This window comes from Halichoeres trimaculatus, unplaced genomic scaffold (assembly GCF_033239565.1).
Source record: "Halichoeres trimaculatus isolate MK-OKI-2021-1 unplaced genomic scaffold, fHalTri1.1 fHalTri1_scaffold_24, whole genome shotgun sequence".
Lineage (NCBI taxonomy): Eukaryota > Metazoa > Chordata > Actinopteri > Labriformes > Labridae > Halichoeres > Halichoeres trimaculatus.
The window spans coordinates 9,739,950-9,755,131 of NW_027437202.1; the positions used below are offsets into that span (position 1 = coordinate 9,739,950).

At 50.6% G+C, this 15,182-nt stretch overlaps 2 protein-coding genes across 6 annotated transcripts; both read left to right on the plus strand.

Annotated features, from left to right (window-relative positions):
* Nucleotides 1–79: 79 nt before the first annotated feature.
* dnajc27 (DnaJ (Hsp40) homolog, subfamily C, member 27) lies at nt 80–2,107 on the plus strand. Its single transcript, XM_074664705.1, has 7 exons — nt 80–238; nt 670–752; nt 830–899; nt 989–1,153; nt 1,232–1,354; nt 1,432–1,592; nt 1,685–2,107. The coding sequence occupies exons 1-7, from the start codon at nt 152–154 to the stop codon at nt 1,815–1,817; spliced, it is 822 nt and encodes a 273-aa protein (XP_074520806.1). The 5' UTR covers nt 80–151; the 3' UTR covers nt 1,818–2,107.
* A 375-nt stretch (nt 2,108–2,482) lies between these two features.
* On the plus strand, nt 2,483–14,140 carry LOC141786205 (uncharacterized). Of its 5 annotated transcripts, XR_012597643.1 has the most exons (23): nt 3,357–3,413; nt 4,786–4,854; nt 5,016–5,040; nt 5,191–5,418; nt 6,170–6,263; nt 6,386–6,465; nt 6,556–6,717; nt 6,833–6,921; nt 7,057–7,304; nt 7,383–7,545; nt 7,693–7,829; nt 7,986–8,108; nt 8,680–8,713; nt 8,854–9,048; nt 9,926–10,152; nt 10,267–10,325; nt 10,402–10,518; nt 10,763–10,885; nt 10,963–11,055; nt 11,736–11,875; nt 12,010–12,053; nt 12,135–12,203; nt 12,422–12,455. XR_012597643.1 is itself a non-coding variant. In XM_074664955.1 (22 exons), the coding sequence occupies exons 3-22, from the start codon at nt 6,425–6,427 to the stop codon at nt 12,819–12,821; spliced, it is 2,424 nt and encodes an 807-aa protein (XP_074521056.1). In that variant the 5' UTR covers nt 2,483–2,540; nt 6,170–6,263; nt 6,386–6,424; the 3' UTR covers nt 12,822–14,140. The 5 variants fall into 5 exon arrangements, 4 of the variants coding, with proteins under 4 accessions (XP_074521056.1, XP_074521057.1, XP_074521054.1 ...); XM_074664955.1 differs by lacking the exons at nt 3,357–3,413; nt 4,786–4,854; nt 5,016–5,040; nt 5,191–5,418 and adding exons at nt 2,483–2,540; nt 11,427–11,503; nt 12,690–14,140 and having other exon boundaries at nt 12,422–12,572; XM_074664956.1 differs by lacking the exons at nt 3,357–3,413; nt 4,786–4,854; nt 5,191–5,418 and adding exons at nt 11,427–11,503; nt 12,690–14,140 and having other exon boundaries at nt 4,992–5,040; nt 12,422–12,572.
* The last annotated feature ends 1,042 nt before the right edge of the window (nt 14,141–15,182 follow it).

Below are 15,182 nucleotides of genomic sequence, written 5' to 3' on the forward strand. Positions count from 1 at the left end.
CAGCTCTGATCAACCCGCTGTGCCTCGTTTCCACCTCCGGACTGACACTTGGAGCCTGTTTACCTGAGGACGGTGAGCTAACGAGCAGCTAGCCGAGCTAGCCGAGCTGTCAACAACAACCAGCGGAGGAGGCGCGAACAGCCGCGGACTGATGGAGAGCACCGCCCCCAAACGCAGAGACAACAAGAAGTCTCTGCGGGTCAAGGTGATCAGCCTCGGAAACGCGGAGGTGGGAAAGGTAAGACAGGTGTGAGGGTTTGTCTCACCTGAGGACAGTCAGGATGACATCACAGATCATGACAGTGAGGAGCATCCTGTTTACTCTCAGATCACTGCGCCATGTTCTGACCTGTGATGACATCACACTGCTCACCTGTCAGCCAGAACAACACGGTCACCTCTGGGTGGTAAACATGGTGAACCATGCTCACCTGTCCGCAGGTGAACATGTTGTTGTTGAAGCTGGTGGTAAAGCAGAAACAGGGGAAGGTGTGAGGATGTTGGAGGCCTGAGTTTGTGGTTTGATCTCCTGAAAGGACGTGGTCATGTGATCAAAGTGTGACGTGTTAATATTTGATACATGCTCTAAAATCAGCTGGAAAAGGTTTGAGGTAAACGTAGAGATGATTTCTGATGTGACCTGCAGCGTTTCTTCGTTTCCTCTGTCAGAGCTGCATCATCAAGCGTTACTGTGAGAAGAGGTTTGTCCCCAAGTATCTCGCCACCATCGGCATCGACTACGGCGTCACCAAGTGAGTCCACGCCACACACACACAGTCACCCTGTGTATGTGCTGTTTAATGTTTCTGTGTGTGTGTGTGTGTGTCAGAGTGCAGGTCCGGGACAGAGAAATCAAAGTGAACATCTTCGACATGGCCGGTCATCCTTTCTTCTACGAAGTGAGTCTTTAAACTCCTCAGTCTTTTATTTTGAAAGGACAGGAAGTAACTCGTGTTTGGTTCTGCTCTCTTCTTCGTTGGTGTTTCAGGTGCGTAATGAGTTCTACAAGGACAGCCAGGGCGTGCTGCTGGTGTACGACGTGGGGCTCAGGGAGAGCTTCGACGCTCTGGACAGCTGGCTGGGCGAGATGAAACAGGAAATGGGCTCTCAGGCCAACATGGAGAGCATCGTGTTCATCGTCTGCGCCAACAAGGTGGAGTCAGTCTCACCTGCCTGTGAGGTCAGAGCACGCTCCTGACGCTGGCGCTCACGTCTGTCACCTGTCCCACAGGTGGACCTGACGAAGCGGCGGGTGGTGGACGAGGGGGAGGGGCGTCTGTGGGCGGAGTCCAGGGGCTTCCATTACTTTGAGACGTCGGCGCAGAGCGGCGAGGGAATCAACGAGATGTTTCAGGTATTGACGCTCACCTCACAGTCGTTTGTTTCCTGTTTCCACGCCGCTTTCAGCCGTGTGTGCTCATGCTCTCTCAGGCGTTCTTCTCGTCCATCACCGACATGTGTGAGAACGGCGGGAAGCGTCCGGCGGCTGAGGTCAGCGTTGGCTTCACCAAAGAGCAGGCAGACACCATCAGACGCATCAGAAACAGCAAAGACTCATGGGATATGCTGGGGGTCAAACCTGGAGCTACACGGTGAGTGATGCTGGAGGTCAAAGGTCACTCTGTTTCTGTCGTAGACTCGTGGCTGTCGGCGGCGCTGACTCTAACTTCCTGTTTGTTCCCAGGGAGGAGGTCAACAAGGCGTACAGGAAGCTGGCCGTCCTGCTGCACCCCGATAAATGCGTGGCGCCCGGCAGCGAAGACGCCTTCAAGGCGGTGGTGAACGCTCGCACATCTCTACTGAAGAACATCAAATAACACACACACACACACACACAGTGGCATCCAGTCACACACCCTGGACACTCAGACTGAAGAGACTCACACACTCTTTGTTTATTGTTTATTTATTGTTTGTTTATTTATTGATGATCAGCCCGAGCAGGGCTCTGTGCCACAGTGCTGTTTGCCAACCTGACGCCAGTTTACTGCACCTCTGACCCTGAGAGAGTGTGTGTGAGAGTGTGTGTGAGAGTGTGTGTGAGAGAGTGTGAGAGTGTGTGTGAGAGTGTGTGTGAGAGTGTGTGTGAGAGTGTGTGTGAGAGTGTGTGTGTGTGAGAGTGTGTGTGAGAGTGTGTGTGAGAGTGTGTGAGTGTCTGAGAGTGTGTATGAGAATATGCATGTGTATTTGTGTGTGTGTGTGTGTGTGTGTGTGTGTGTCAGCCTCTCTATGTTTCCTGTAAGTGCACGTTCAACCTCTGTTTCTGAAAAAATAAAAAGACAAAGTATTAATTCCCTGCCTCCAGTTTCTCTCTGTCTCTGAGCCGATGAGAGGAGCGTCCACAGCTGCCCTGCTGCTCCTGCTGCTCTCCTGCTGCTGCTCCTGCTGCTCTCCTGCTGCTGCTCTCCTGCTGCTGCTCTCCTGCTGCTCTCCTGCTGCTGCTCCTGCTGCCCTGCCTTTCTCCTGCTGCTTTCTGCTGTCCTGCTGTCCTGGACTCTTTGACGCAATAATCAACCAATCACAGAACAGCTAAAACCAAGGTGTGTGTGTGTCTTCAGTTTGCTGCTGCTTCCTCCTCCATCCTCGTCACGGTGATTCTGGGCTGTTGGTGTTTTGTTTTTAACTGTTACCATGGTTACCTTGGTGATTCGTGACTACAATGGCGCTGTAAAGACTATCCAGAAAGGACTCAGTTTCCCATGAGCACTGTAGTGAGAAAGTCACTCTGAATAATTTTTCAGAAATAGATTTTCGTATGAAGGAGCTGTGACACTTTTTATTAACGTGCCTTGTCACTGGTGCCAAAGTGTGCATTAGCTTTGTACCATGAAAGGAGGTGGAGTCGTCTTTTAAACTGAACTTTTCTTTGTTCCAACATCTCCTCACAGGACGTGAAGTGATGGGTTAATGTTTCTCCACAGTTTGCTCGTGTTTAAACGGTGACAGCAGCCAGACTTTACTCACAACAAGGGCTGAGTTTTGTGATGCAATCAGCCAGAAACACTGAGGGAATTCAATTTGATTTCCACCGTTGAAAACACCAAGAAGGTTTCTATTTTCATGAAGAATATAAATGAATTAATCAAGATGTGTTTTACTCGTATTTTACTGCAACTCTGCTCTTTCGCTCCAACATTTTAGCCCTCAAACAGCTCCTTGGTTACATCAGCTCACCTCCCATCTGCTTTACATTATACAGTTCATTTAACCACATGCAACTATAGCTAACGCCACAGGAGGGCGCCTTTGAGTCAGGTCTAACGGAGTCTGACATTAAGCCGTAGAAGAAGCAGTTCTTCTTCGTCGGTGAAATTAGATGTAATGATAGGTAAAAAGTAAGACATCTCATTGTGTATATTTTTAGGAGGCTTGAACCAAAGTCACGACATAAAAGGAAAAATGACGGTCGAAAGGTCTGTTTAAAAATAAAGTCTTAAGACAGGCTTTAAAGGTCTGTTTGAAGCCAAAAGATTAAGAAATCACATGAGTAGGACTTCCGCTTTGTGCTGGTTGATTCAGAGTCCTCTCACTTTACACAGAAACGGGGCTGAGTGTTGAGCTGTAAGTTAGCTGGGAACACGAAGGGGATTTTAAATTAAATAACAACCGTAAGAACAACATGAAGGGTCTTTTTCTCGTTGATACATGATCTTGATTTATTTATTATGTGCTTAACTCTGATATTCCCGCCACTGCAGTCCTTCGCTCCCCAAGTTAAGTCCTTAAATAACTCCTCGATCCCGGCTGTGTAAAATAAGACATGTTTGAATCTACGAACACACCCCGGAAGTCTTACTTGTTTCCTCTTTTAATATTCTTGCTTTAAAACCGACATTTCGTCCGTAAATTTCTGTTAAATCCCGTATCTTTGATTCAAGCATTCAAAAAACGTACAGAGTGAGGTGTCTTACTTTTTAGCTATCATTACATTTAATTTCACCGACGAAGAAGAACTGCTTCTTCTACGGCTTAATGTGTAATAACCCGTTAGACACGACTGAAAGGCGCCCTCCTGTGGATAAAGCTATGGTTGCATGTGGTAAAATAAACTGAAAAATGTAGAGCAGATGGGAGGTGAGCTGAGGCTGATCGAGGAGCTGTTTGAGGACTAAAATTGAGGAGCGAAGGACTTTAGCGACAGGAAAATAAAGTATTAAATAAATGTGATAAATTAAGAGCATTTTTTCGAAAAAAAGAGACACTTTTGTTGTTTTCAACAGTGGGAATGTAACGTAAATCTCCTTCTGCTTCAGGCTGATTAGCAACACTAAACTCAGTCCCGGTTGTGAGTTCAGTACATCAATTTTCTATCTATCAGCAAAGACCGGAAGTGTTCCTTATGGCCTTTCTGTTATCCACTTTAGGGATAAGATTGAATTAACACAGATACTCCTTTAAATATTGAATATATAATGGCATAGAGCATATTTTTTTTATTTCCCGCTGCTGTTCTGGGTGATGAGCATCTGGTTAGTTCTACTTTATTTAACCCGGTATAAAGAATAATAAAATAAAGTATTTTCTGTTCCCGATTTTGTTTGAGCTTATTATCCCAAAATATTTGCTACCATCTGGTGGTCAAAACTTATATTGCTATTATTGCGAGGATGCAGTATAGTTTTTGTCCACAGGAGGGCAGAAAACCCCCGAAAGTGATGATAATATACAATGTTCTCGATGGAAACGTATATGCAGACATAAGATTGAAATAACACAGATACTTTAATAACTTTTAAATGTTGTCATCACACAGGACATTTTAACTTTACTTCCTGACATCCTCAGGGCATCACGTGTGAGATCATCCTTGTTTGTTTGTGACTGCTGTACGGTGTGCTGAGCATTGAGCTCCTGGTAAGTTCCACTAAACTAAAGTATTTGTAGCTCCAGATCATAACAGATCCCAGTCAGTGCCTCCTGTTTGTGTTTCAAAGCACAGGAATGAAGAAGTTAGAGACACGTGGCTGTGATCACAGTGTGGTTGATTTTCTGTTTAGACTGTTTGTGTGTCACAGGTCCACTCAGCTGTTTCCTGCTCAGGTGAGAAAGTCTTCATTTACTGTTTCTCTTTTATTATTCACTTAAATAACTTTCATGGGTTAACTTTATTAACACTGTCCATGGTTGTGGTCCATGACGTAATCACGTACAGTCAGACCCCGCTGCGTCATCTCGTTGTTGTGATGGTAGCACATGGCTCAGCAAACACAGCAGAGCTCGGGCTAGCAGCTTCCAGAAAGTGTCCTTAAGACCATCTTTATACCGGTTCTGCATCTCATCCCGACCCGGTCCTGACCCGGTCCAGACCCGCTCCTGTCGCCAGGAACCGTCCGGCAGAAAGAAGCTCTTCTGTGGCTGAGGCAGCTCCCTGTAGCCGGTTAGCTTAGCAGCCCGGCTAAGTGCTCCAGCTAACTCTGGGTAAAGTTAAAGTTAAAGTTTGACAGTTGCTCCATCCTCTGTGTGAGTGACACTAAAGTTAAACCGGATGTTTTTAAAGACCAAACATCAACATGTGGCTGAGTGTTTGCTCTGTGTGAAGCTGTAGGAGGTGATTTCTGAGCTGCTGCTCCCTCAGTTTGATCCCATTCAGAAACAAAACTGTTTATGTTTCACATCAGGATGTAGAAACATGTTTAACGTTACCTGAGGAGGTGAAACAGGATGATCCACAGACTTAAAAAGATCAGAGTTTTAGAGTAAACTGAAAAGTTTAAACAACTCAAGTCTTTATTTACTAAACATCCTCACTCATCCTCTGTTCGCCACAGTTTGTGTGGTTGAGGTGTAAATATTTACTTGTTTTGTGTATTTATCCTCAGATGACAGTTTGTTATTGAAACCAGGAAATGTCCGGTGTGTGAGATCTCTGCTTTACTTCCTGAGCTGCCTCATTTCCTGATCAGAGCTCTGACCGTCCAAACTGACCTGAGGCAGCGACTGTTCACAGCATGTGTTAAAGGTGTAACGACAGAGACGGGTCAGCTGGACAGGTGTCTCACAGGTGTCTCACAGAGGTCAAACATTTGATGGTTTTCAGTGATAATGTTGTGACTTCATAACGTCAAAGGTTTGACTGATTGCTGGTTGGTAATCTCTCAGTCAGCGCTCAGTGGATCTGTGTGCTCTCTCCCAGGAGTTTGGTCAGTGTTTATGGTCTGTCTGTCCTCAGCACGGCGTCGTCCTTCAACATCCCACTCTCAGGAGGCTGTGACCCCACCCCCTGCCCCACCTGTGACCTCCAGGGCTTCACCTTCCAGCCAAAGGTTGTGTTAGTGATTAATCCAAACGTTTGGGATGTGATTGTTTCATGGACCATTTTTACAGATGGTTGTTGTTGTTTGGACCAGCTGTTGTGATTTATTTAACATCCTTTTTGTCTGAACAGAGTTACGTAGACCGGCCAGGGAGAAACCGGACTGAAGGGATGCGTGCTGGTAACACCGACGCCCCGGCTGGCAGACGGAGGTTTGTGGAGCGCAGGCCGAAGGTTTTATGATGCTGCTGAAAGAGTCTGAGCTAAAACAGAGTCTGACTGCTTTTGTTTCTCTGCTTCAGTCCTGTAATTAAGCCCAGGTCAAGGAACACTCCCAAAACATCGCTCCATCCCTGTGGCCCGAACGTCACAGCTGAAACAGCCAATAGCACGGCAACACGAAGCTGCAATGGCCAATCACAGCCTGGAAGAGGGGGACCGTCCTCTGATGCTCGAGCAGACGGGTCAGTTTCAGCGTAACTTTCAGAGTCGATGGATCAAACCTCCTGACTTCTACAGGTTTACAGAGAGTAACCAGAGCTCTGATCAGTCCCTGCTCTTCTGTGCTTTCTCCACCAGGTGGCGTGGAAAGACTACAGCAGACATCAGACGTTACCTGCAGCCCAAACACGGCCCAGGGCCTCCGTCCTCGCCGCCAAGGAGGAGAAGTGAGTTAAATATGAACGATCAGTTATTTCATCAGACTGACCGAGTGAAGAGTTCATCTCAGAGTCACAGTCTCTGCTCCACGTGAACGTCCCGCGCTCAAACTGAACCAATCAGAACAAACACCCATCCCTCAGGTCCCCCCCCGCCCCCTAAAAGCATCACGGTACAGGCTCAGGACTCTCTGGCTGAGCTGCAGGCACAGGGGCATGCTGGGAAGCCGAGCCAGCCGAGCCAGCCGAGCCAGCCGAGCCAGCCGAGCCAGCCGAGCCAGCCGAGCCAGCCGAGCCAGCCGAGCCAGCCGAGCCAGCCGAGCCAGCCGAGCCAGCCGAGCCAGCCGAGCTGGAGGAACGCCAGGCTGTGTCCGTGCCCTTTTCCCAGGAAGGTAAAGGTCAGAGGTCGTGGATCAGACGCCTCTCTGCTTCAGACGAGTGACTTCTCTTTCTTCTTGTTTTTGATCCAGTACTACAGGGAGATTCAGGAGCAGAGATCTCTCCAGGACGACTTGGCGTCTTCGTCCGGACTCCACGCTAAGGGCTCGAGTGTGACACACGAAGATGTACTGAAAAGGTATCCTCTGACGCCCCGACAGAAGAAACCCAAAGAGGAGAAACCGACGGAGCCCAGTGAGTAAAACACGGCACAGTTTCAATAATCCTGGAAACGCGTCTGAATGAATTTGATTTCCTCGTTGAACCAGCGTGACGGATATCTGACGGCTCAGTCCATCCTCTGACGGACTCTGATCATGTGTTTCTGCTGCTCTCCCTCAGTCGTGCTATCCAGTGAGGAGGAGGAGGAGGAGGAGGCCAGGGATGAAGGACACAGGGAACGTAGGAGGCCAGCAAGCAGCAGCAGGACGGAGGAGCCTCATCAGGGAAACTCAGGGGAGAAACTGTTTGGAGACAGGGTGAGGAGAGACGCGTGATGGGGGAGGAGTCTGTGTCTGTGGGAGGAGTTAAAGGTGTTTGACTAAACCTGAACCTGGTCTCTGCTGTGTGTGTGTGTGTGTGTGTGTGTGTGTGTGTGTGTGTGTGTGTGTGTGTGTGTGTTTAATGGCGGACAGGCTGCGATGGCGTCTTCCCTCCGAGGTCACATGGACCACTTTGCTCCTCCTCCCTTCCTGCAGCTGGAGTTCAGCTCGCTGCACGTCGGCCTGACGGACGCTCAAGCTAACGAAGACCTGAGGGTGAGTGCAGAGTTTCATGTGTGTAAGGTGTGTGTGTGTGTGTGTGTGTGTGTGTGTGTGTGTGTGTGTGTGTGTGTGTGTGTGTGTGTGTGTGTTTGCTCTGAAGTAAAACAGAGAAAACCGAAGTTGTGTCAGTTCTTTGGGAAGATTTCATTTGGGAAAACACCTGAACTCACTCTGGCATCACAACACGCTCTGTCGTCATGGTAACAGCCGCTCTCAGAGCAGTCAGCGCGTTGCTGTGAGAGTTATGGCTTCAGGAAAAACAGGAAATGTCCCGTGGAGACGGAAAACCCTGAGAGTTTTTAAAGCGCTGCCTGTGGTCGGATGGCGAGGAGGTCGTTAATTCTCGCTGTAGAGACGCAGGAGGAGGTCGGCGTGTGTCCAAACGGCTCAGACAGAGTCCACAAACAGGAAACGTGTGTTTGTTTCTACCTGTTCAGCTCGAGGCCAGACTTAGACCTGATCCTGGTCCTCCCTGGTCTCTGTGCCGTCTCTGTGAGCTCTGAACTCTGCGCTGATGTTGTTCAGCTCTCGGTGAATGACTCTCTCTCTCTCTCTCTCTGAACAGATCACCGAACATGACATCACGCTGCCCGTCAAAGGTAACGGCCCCTGGACCTCACCGAGGTTTCAGTGTGTCCTGTGACTCCCAGACACCAGAGGAGGCCCCTGAGGGCCCACAGCCTGTTGTTGTCGCTCCGTCAGTGTGAGTTAACCAATCAAACGTCTCCGTCTCTGTCAGGGCTGGAGGAAGGTGAGCTCACCGTGGTGGCGTCTCAGGTTCGTGGTCATGGTATCTGGGACGGGGGCGTGGTCAAAGGCGGCCCCCTGCTGGCTGGATGGGAAGGCCCCCCCCCCTCGCTGCTGTTCCTGTGGGTGACGCAGGCTCAGGCCAACATGCTGCACAGGGAGCTGTCCTACATCCAGACCACGCCGGGTAAGAGCCAGCTGCGTTCCCCTCACTGCCCAGCAGGGGGCGGGAGTCACACATGGAGTCCATCAGGGGGTCTGGACTCAGGCTCCAGTTTCTCACAAACAGGGACAAGTCTTTAGTGTCTCAGTCCCAGGCTCAACACGTCCAGGCCACGTGCTGAGGTTTGTCTGATCGAACACTGACATGTTTCCAAAGCCCCAAAAACTCAGAGCAGCTTCCACACACACACACACACACACACACACACACACACACACACACACACACACACCTACACACACACACACACACACACACACACACACACACACACACAGTTTGTTTCAGAGAGCAGTGAAAACACCTTGAACCATTGATCCAAAGACAAAGAGCAGAAACATGGAGAAGCAGCGTGTGGGTTTGATGTGAAACACTGAACATTTTTACGGCAGAGTGATCCCTCCTCTCGCGCAGCACTATCTCTGCAGCAGCGCTCACTGGGCTCTGCATGAAAGCTCGGCTGGAGCTTTGTGGAAAATTAGCTTTTGACAACTCCTGAAGCCCTCCAGCGCTGGGTGGCGCCCAAACAGCCAATCAGGTGGCTCCTCCAGCAGCAGCAGCCAATCACAGAGAGCTCTGAGGTGGAGGCTGCGTTCAGTGGCGTGGAGTAATGTCGGTAATGACATCACACTGAGCTGCCACAGGCAGGGTGGAAACATGTCAGCGATTACGTTTGCAGCGCGGCGAGAGACGCCTCGCTGCTTCTGCTGTAACCGGGAACACTGGCCAAACTGGGACGGGTCACACCAGGCCCAGAGTATCCAATGAATTACAAACTGTTAACGGGTCACAGTGTGGGACTGCAGGTTCTGAGGTTCTGTTGGTTCTCCTGCTCCCTCAGGCCCGGCCTGCTCCTTCCTCCTGCTGGTGCTGAAGGAGCAGCTGCGGGGTGCCCCGGCCGCCCTGCTGGCCTCCATCCTGAGCATGAAGGAGTACAGGAGCTCCTCATCGTCCTCCTCCTCAGGCGGGCCCTCGTCCCCTTTGGACTGGACCGACGGCCTGCTGCTCCTGCAGAGCTGCCCCCCCCCTGTGAACCAGCACCTCCTGGGTCTGCTGGGACACACTGCAGTAAGACTTCCTCCACCGGTTTCAGTCCTCTGGTCTCTGTTAGCTGTTAGCTGTTAGCTGTTAGCCTCAGCAGCTCAGAACCTGGTTGTGGTGACGTCTCCTCCTGTGTTTCAGGGTGAATCCGGTCCAGCGAGTAAGGACCAGAGTGCGTGTGGTCAGCAGGTCTCCTCCAGGTCAGACTCAGACTCAGAGAAACCAGCAGAAAAAGTTTTAGGTAGTTTCTAACTGGACCCTGTTCCTGGTCTTCAGATTGATCCAGTACCCGGCGGCGCCTTGCAAAGGTCGGATCAGTGTGTCCAAGGAGGATCTGGCGTGTCTGGACAGCGGCGAGTTTCTCAACGATGTGATCATCGACTTCTACCTCAAGTGAGAGACAAACTCCTCGGTCGGTGGTGTTAGCTTTAAAAACTCGTTAGAAAGGTTTTTATCTGATACCTGAACCAGGAGACGGCTCCTGGGTCACTGAGTCTGAACAGAGTCTCTATGAGGCCCCACGCCCTACACGCTGACCATCGTCTGCTCAGAGATGAATAAATGTTTGTTTCAGGGAGGATGGGGGTGTAGTTCCTGTTAGTCACCAGCAGGGGGTCCTGACACTCTCCTCCTGCAGGTATCTCTTCCTGGAGGGCGTCGGGGGCCCCGTGGCCAAGCGGAGTCACGTCTTCAGCAGCTTCTTCTACAAACAGCTGTGCCGGCGATTACTGCCCGGAGAGGACAGCGCCCCCTACGTCCCGTAAGAGCAGACAAAGAGGTTTTCAGTTCATCATCAGAGGTTTCCTCCTGTCCTCAGTTTGTGGTCTCGTCTTTCAGTGATCAATACACCAGGCATCACCGCGTACGCAGGTGGACCCGCAACGTCGACATCTTCGCCAAAGACTTCCTGTTTGTCCCCGTCAACACTCAGTAAGACGCCGCGTGCCCGCCCACTCACCTCACGCCCAACACGGAGTCAGTGAACGCTGACCTTTGACTTCCTGTCAGGGCGCTGTGTCACCTGTCCTCACCTTTTCTCACCTGTCCTCACCTGTCCTCACATGTCCTCACCTGTCCTCACCTGTCCTCACCTGTCTTTACCTGCCCTCACCTTTCCTCACCTGTCCTCACATGTCCTCACCTGCCCTCACCTGTCCTCACCTGTCCTCACCTTTTCTCACCTGTCCTCACATGTCCTCACCTGTCCTCACCTGTCCTCACCTGTCTTTACCTGCCCTCACCTGTCCTCACCTGTCCTCACCTGCCCTCACCTGTCTTTACCTGTCCTCACCTGCCCTCAGGGCCCACTGGTTTCTGGTGGTGGTCTGTTTCCCGGGTCTTGAAGAAGTCCAGCTTGAGGAGTACCAGAGACCGACAGGTGAGCTGCTGCTGAACGTGTCTGAGCTCAGACCCAGAGGAAGAGGTGGTTTCTGGGTATTTTGGGCTGAGAAACGAGAGTCGATGTTTCAGACATGAACTTAAAGTCAGAGATGCTTCACTCTGTGGTTTTAAGGCTGAGGGACAGTTGTGACATCACATCCTGTCGACCTGTGTCTCTGTTTGGATCCATGGTGTGTTTTAGTTTCTGATGATGTCTGGTTTTCTTTCAGGTGGCTCCAAGGAGACGAAGGAGACGAAGGAGAAGAAGGAGAAGAAGGAGACGAAGGAGCTGAAGGAGCTGAAGGAGCAGAAGGAGCAGAAGGAGCAGAAGGAGCAGCGTTCCCTCGGGCCGAGGTCCCAGCAGCCACCGGTGAATAAACTTCATCAGAGACAGACGTTGACAGAGTTTTTGAAGAGCGATGATCCTTTGTTGCTCTGCTGCCGGTGCAGTCCTCCATGTAGACTCTGTGATCCAGAACCTGACGGTCTGCTTCTTGTTTTCAGAGCTGCACTGAGCAGGGTCTGCAGAGGGGCCCGGTCATGAAGAGGTGAGACCAGAGACCTGTGACGTGTCTCTGCTCGGTGGTTCAGCAGGTTTCCTGACAGGCTGCTCTCTCTGCTCCCTCCAGGCCCTGCATCCTGGTGATGGACTCTCTGAGGCTGACGTGCCGCAAAAACATCTGCCAGCTCCTCAGAGAGTGAGTTTCACCGTTCAGTCCCTGAAGCAGCCTCAGGTGGAGGACGGAGTCCAGATGAAAGGGTCTGAACTGTCTGGAGGCTCAGGATGCTTTAATCTGTCAGCACGGCTCGTCCACGCTGCGCTGCGTCACGTCAGACGCTGTCTCTCTGTGTCTCTGTAACGTGTCCTCAGCTGCTGTCTCACACTGATGCTCATCTGCTTTTTGTCCCTCCTCAGCTACCTTCAGGTGGAGTGGGAGGTCCGCAGGAAGACGCCGCGTGCCTTCACAGTGGACAGCATGAGGTGCTGCAGCTGCAGAGTCCCACTGCAGGACAACAGCAGCGACTGCGGTGTGTACCTGCTGCAGTACGCTGAGAGCTTCCTGAAGGTACGCTCACACCTGACGCCTCAGGCAGCGCCGCCCCAGCTTTGGATCATCAGTTCAATCTTTGGTCACGTCTGGATGGCTTTAAAACCTGACCCTGTGCTCTGATTGGCTCCTCAGAACCCCGTGGTGAACTTTGACCTCCCGCTGCGTTTGGACAACTGGTTCCAGCGTCGAGTTGTGCGACAGAAGCGTCAGGAGATCCAGAGTCTGATCCTGAAGCTGCACCAGAGCCAGAGCAGCAGGAAGTGACACCAGGAGGACCAACGAGAGGGAGGAAGGAGGGAGGAGGGAGGAGGGAAGAGGGAGGAGGTGGGAGGGAGGTGTGATTGGGCCGGGAGGAGAATTCGCCGTGCAATAATTCCCTGAAAACTGTGTTCAGATGTTCTATGATGTTCAATGATGCTGGATGATGTTGGATGATGTTGGATGATGTTGGATGATGTTCGATGATGTTCGATGATGATGTTGGATGATGATGGATGATGATGGATGATGATGGATGATGATGGATGATGATGGATGATGTTGGATGATGATGGATGATGATGGATGATGATGGATGATGTTGGATGATGTTGGATGATGATGGATGATGATGGATGATGATGTTGGATGATGTTGGATGATGTTTTGATGACGTTCGCTGACTGTTTTGATGATGTTTGATGATGTTCGATTACTGTTTGTTCCTCAGTCGCTGCACTTTCTCTGAAACGGGTCGTTTCAGACGGTTTGTATGGACTCAGTGAAGTGGTCATGTTCTGTACCTCAGGTTCATGTTTCTACCAACGTTTCTAAAATAAATCTAAAACAAATGTTGGATTGTGGTTTTTGTTTTCCCCGCTGGCAGAAAACAGATGCTCGTCACTTCCTGTCCTGAACAGTGTTCTCTGTGCTCTCCACTTTCAGTGCGGGGCTCTGAGTGTCTCACAGATGAAGTCCAGAGACACGCATGTCCTTGTGGTTTGGACAGAGAGAGACTGGTTTCCTGTCGGTCTCATAAAGCAGTGAGTTGGTCCAGAAATGGGGAGCTGAAGGTAAATAAAGCAGCGGAAACATTTTTGGTTTGTTCAGTGATGGAAAGTTTCTGGAAGTGATTCCCCGCGCTGAGCCAAGGACTCTGCGGCTCAGAAAACTGAACCATACGTGAGAAACGAGATGATCAGTCCCAGCAGACTTATGCAACAGACTTTGGTCTCTGTTTTTACGTTCAGCTGCAGTCTGAGCCCTCGATGAAAAACTGACGAGGTCTGTGATGATGACAGCTGGACGGGTTTTACCCAGCAGCCCCTCTGACTGTCTTTGTTAGCTGGTTAACGTGTAGCTCATCAGGAAGCTGCAGATCCCAGTTTAACACAGAGAGATGAGTAACAAACTGAGCGCCCTCTGATGGAGCCGGCAGATTAAAAAGGTGAAACTAACTCTGAGGTTAGCTGAGCTGGAAAGTCACCGACTGCTCCTCAGGTTGAATTAAAATTAACTGGATTACGGCTAACGTCATTGACAAACTTGATATTAAAGTAAGTGGATTCTGCTGTCAGCGACCTGCGTCTGACTTTATCTACAGATCAAAAACTCTGTGCCTATATCTACCTTAACCTACCACCATCCACAGACATCTACCTGTGTCTACCTGTGTCTACCTGTGTCTACCTGTGTCTACCTGTGTCTACCTGTGTCTACCTGTACATATCTCGGTAAATACTGAGTGTTATCTGTAGACGTGCTCACACTGTGCAGCTTTAAGAACACTGATGGTGATGATGATGATGATGATGATGATGATGGTGATGATGGTGATGGTGATGATGATGGTGATGGTTATGGTGATGTGAGTCATACACACCTGATGACTTTCCTCACCTGCAGGTGGAGGTGACCATAGTGAATGATGATGTCATGGTGATGTCACTGAGACTGAATCTTATTCATCTCATTTTATTCTTTTCATGTTGGCGCCTCCTCCCATTTCTCTGGGACTCTGTGTGTGTGTGTGTGTGTGTGTGTGTGTGTGTGTGTGTGTGTGTGTGTGTGTGTGTGTGTGTGTGTGTGTGTGTGTGTGTGTGTGTGTGTGTGTTACAGTGTGTGTGTCTTGTTTGATAATCTCGGGGTTTTAGCCCGGCGTCCCCCGCTCAGGAACAAGCGGCTTAACGTCCATTAAGTGGATCAGGCTGGAGGGGGTCCAAGGCCGGACAGGAACAACAGCAGCAGCTCTCTGTGCTGACAGCCTCACCTGCTGCGCGTGGACCAGGTGTGGACACCTCCCACTGTGGAGGGCGGGGGGGGGGGGGGGGGGGGGTCACGGCCTCTGATTGGTGGTGTCAGTTTGCCCGGCAGCGTCCGCTGTGACCACGTTGTGATGCTGAGTGGACGAGGCTAGCCGAGTCTGGCTGACCCCCCAGGTGAGAGCTGGCACCTGGACTCTCAGTTCAGGCCTGGCTCTCGGTCTGCCCTGGGTCAGGGTTTGGGTTTTGGCCTTATTTAGGCTCTGGTCTTGTTCTGACTTGGTTTCACTGGTTTCACTGGTCTGGAACTGATCTAGTCTTGTGGTAGTCCTGTTCTGGTCCTGTGTGGTCCTGTGTGGTCCTGTGTGGTCCTGTGGGGTCCTGT

Coding starts and splice junctions, on each gene's coding strand:
- dnajc27 (XM_074664705.1), top strand. CDS start 152: ATGGAGAGCACCGCCCCCAAACGCAGAGACAACAAGAAGTCTCTGCGG. Junction 753..829: donor ATCGACTACGGCGTCACCAA/GTGAGTCCACGC, acceptor TGTGTGTGTCAG/AGTGCAGGTCCGGGACAGAG. Junction 1,355..1,431: donor GAATCAACGAGATGTTTCAG/GTATTGACGCTC, acceptor ATGCTCTCTCAG/GCGTTCTTCTCGTCCATCAC.
- LOC141786205 (XM_074664955.1), top strand. CDS start 6,425: ATGCGTGCTGGTAACACCGACGCCCCGGCTGGCAGACGGAG. Junction 8,714..8,853: donor CATCACGCTGCCCGTCAAAG/GTAACGGCCCCT, acceptor CGTCTCTGTCAG/GGCTGGAGGAAGGTGAGCTC. Junction 10,519..10,762: donor ATCATCGACTTCTACCTCAA/GTGAGAGACAAA, acceptor CTCCTCCTGCAG/GTATCTCTTCCTGGAGGGCG.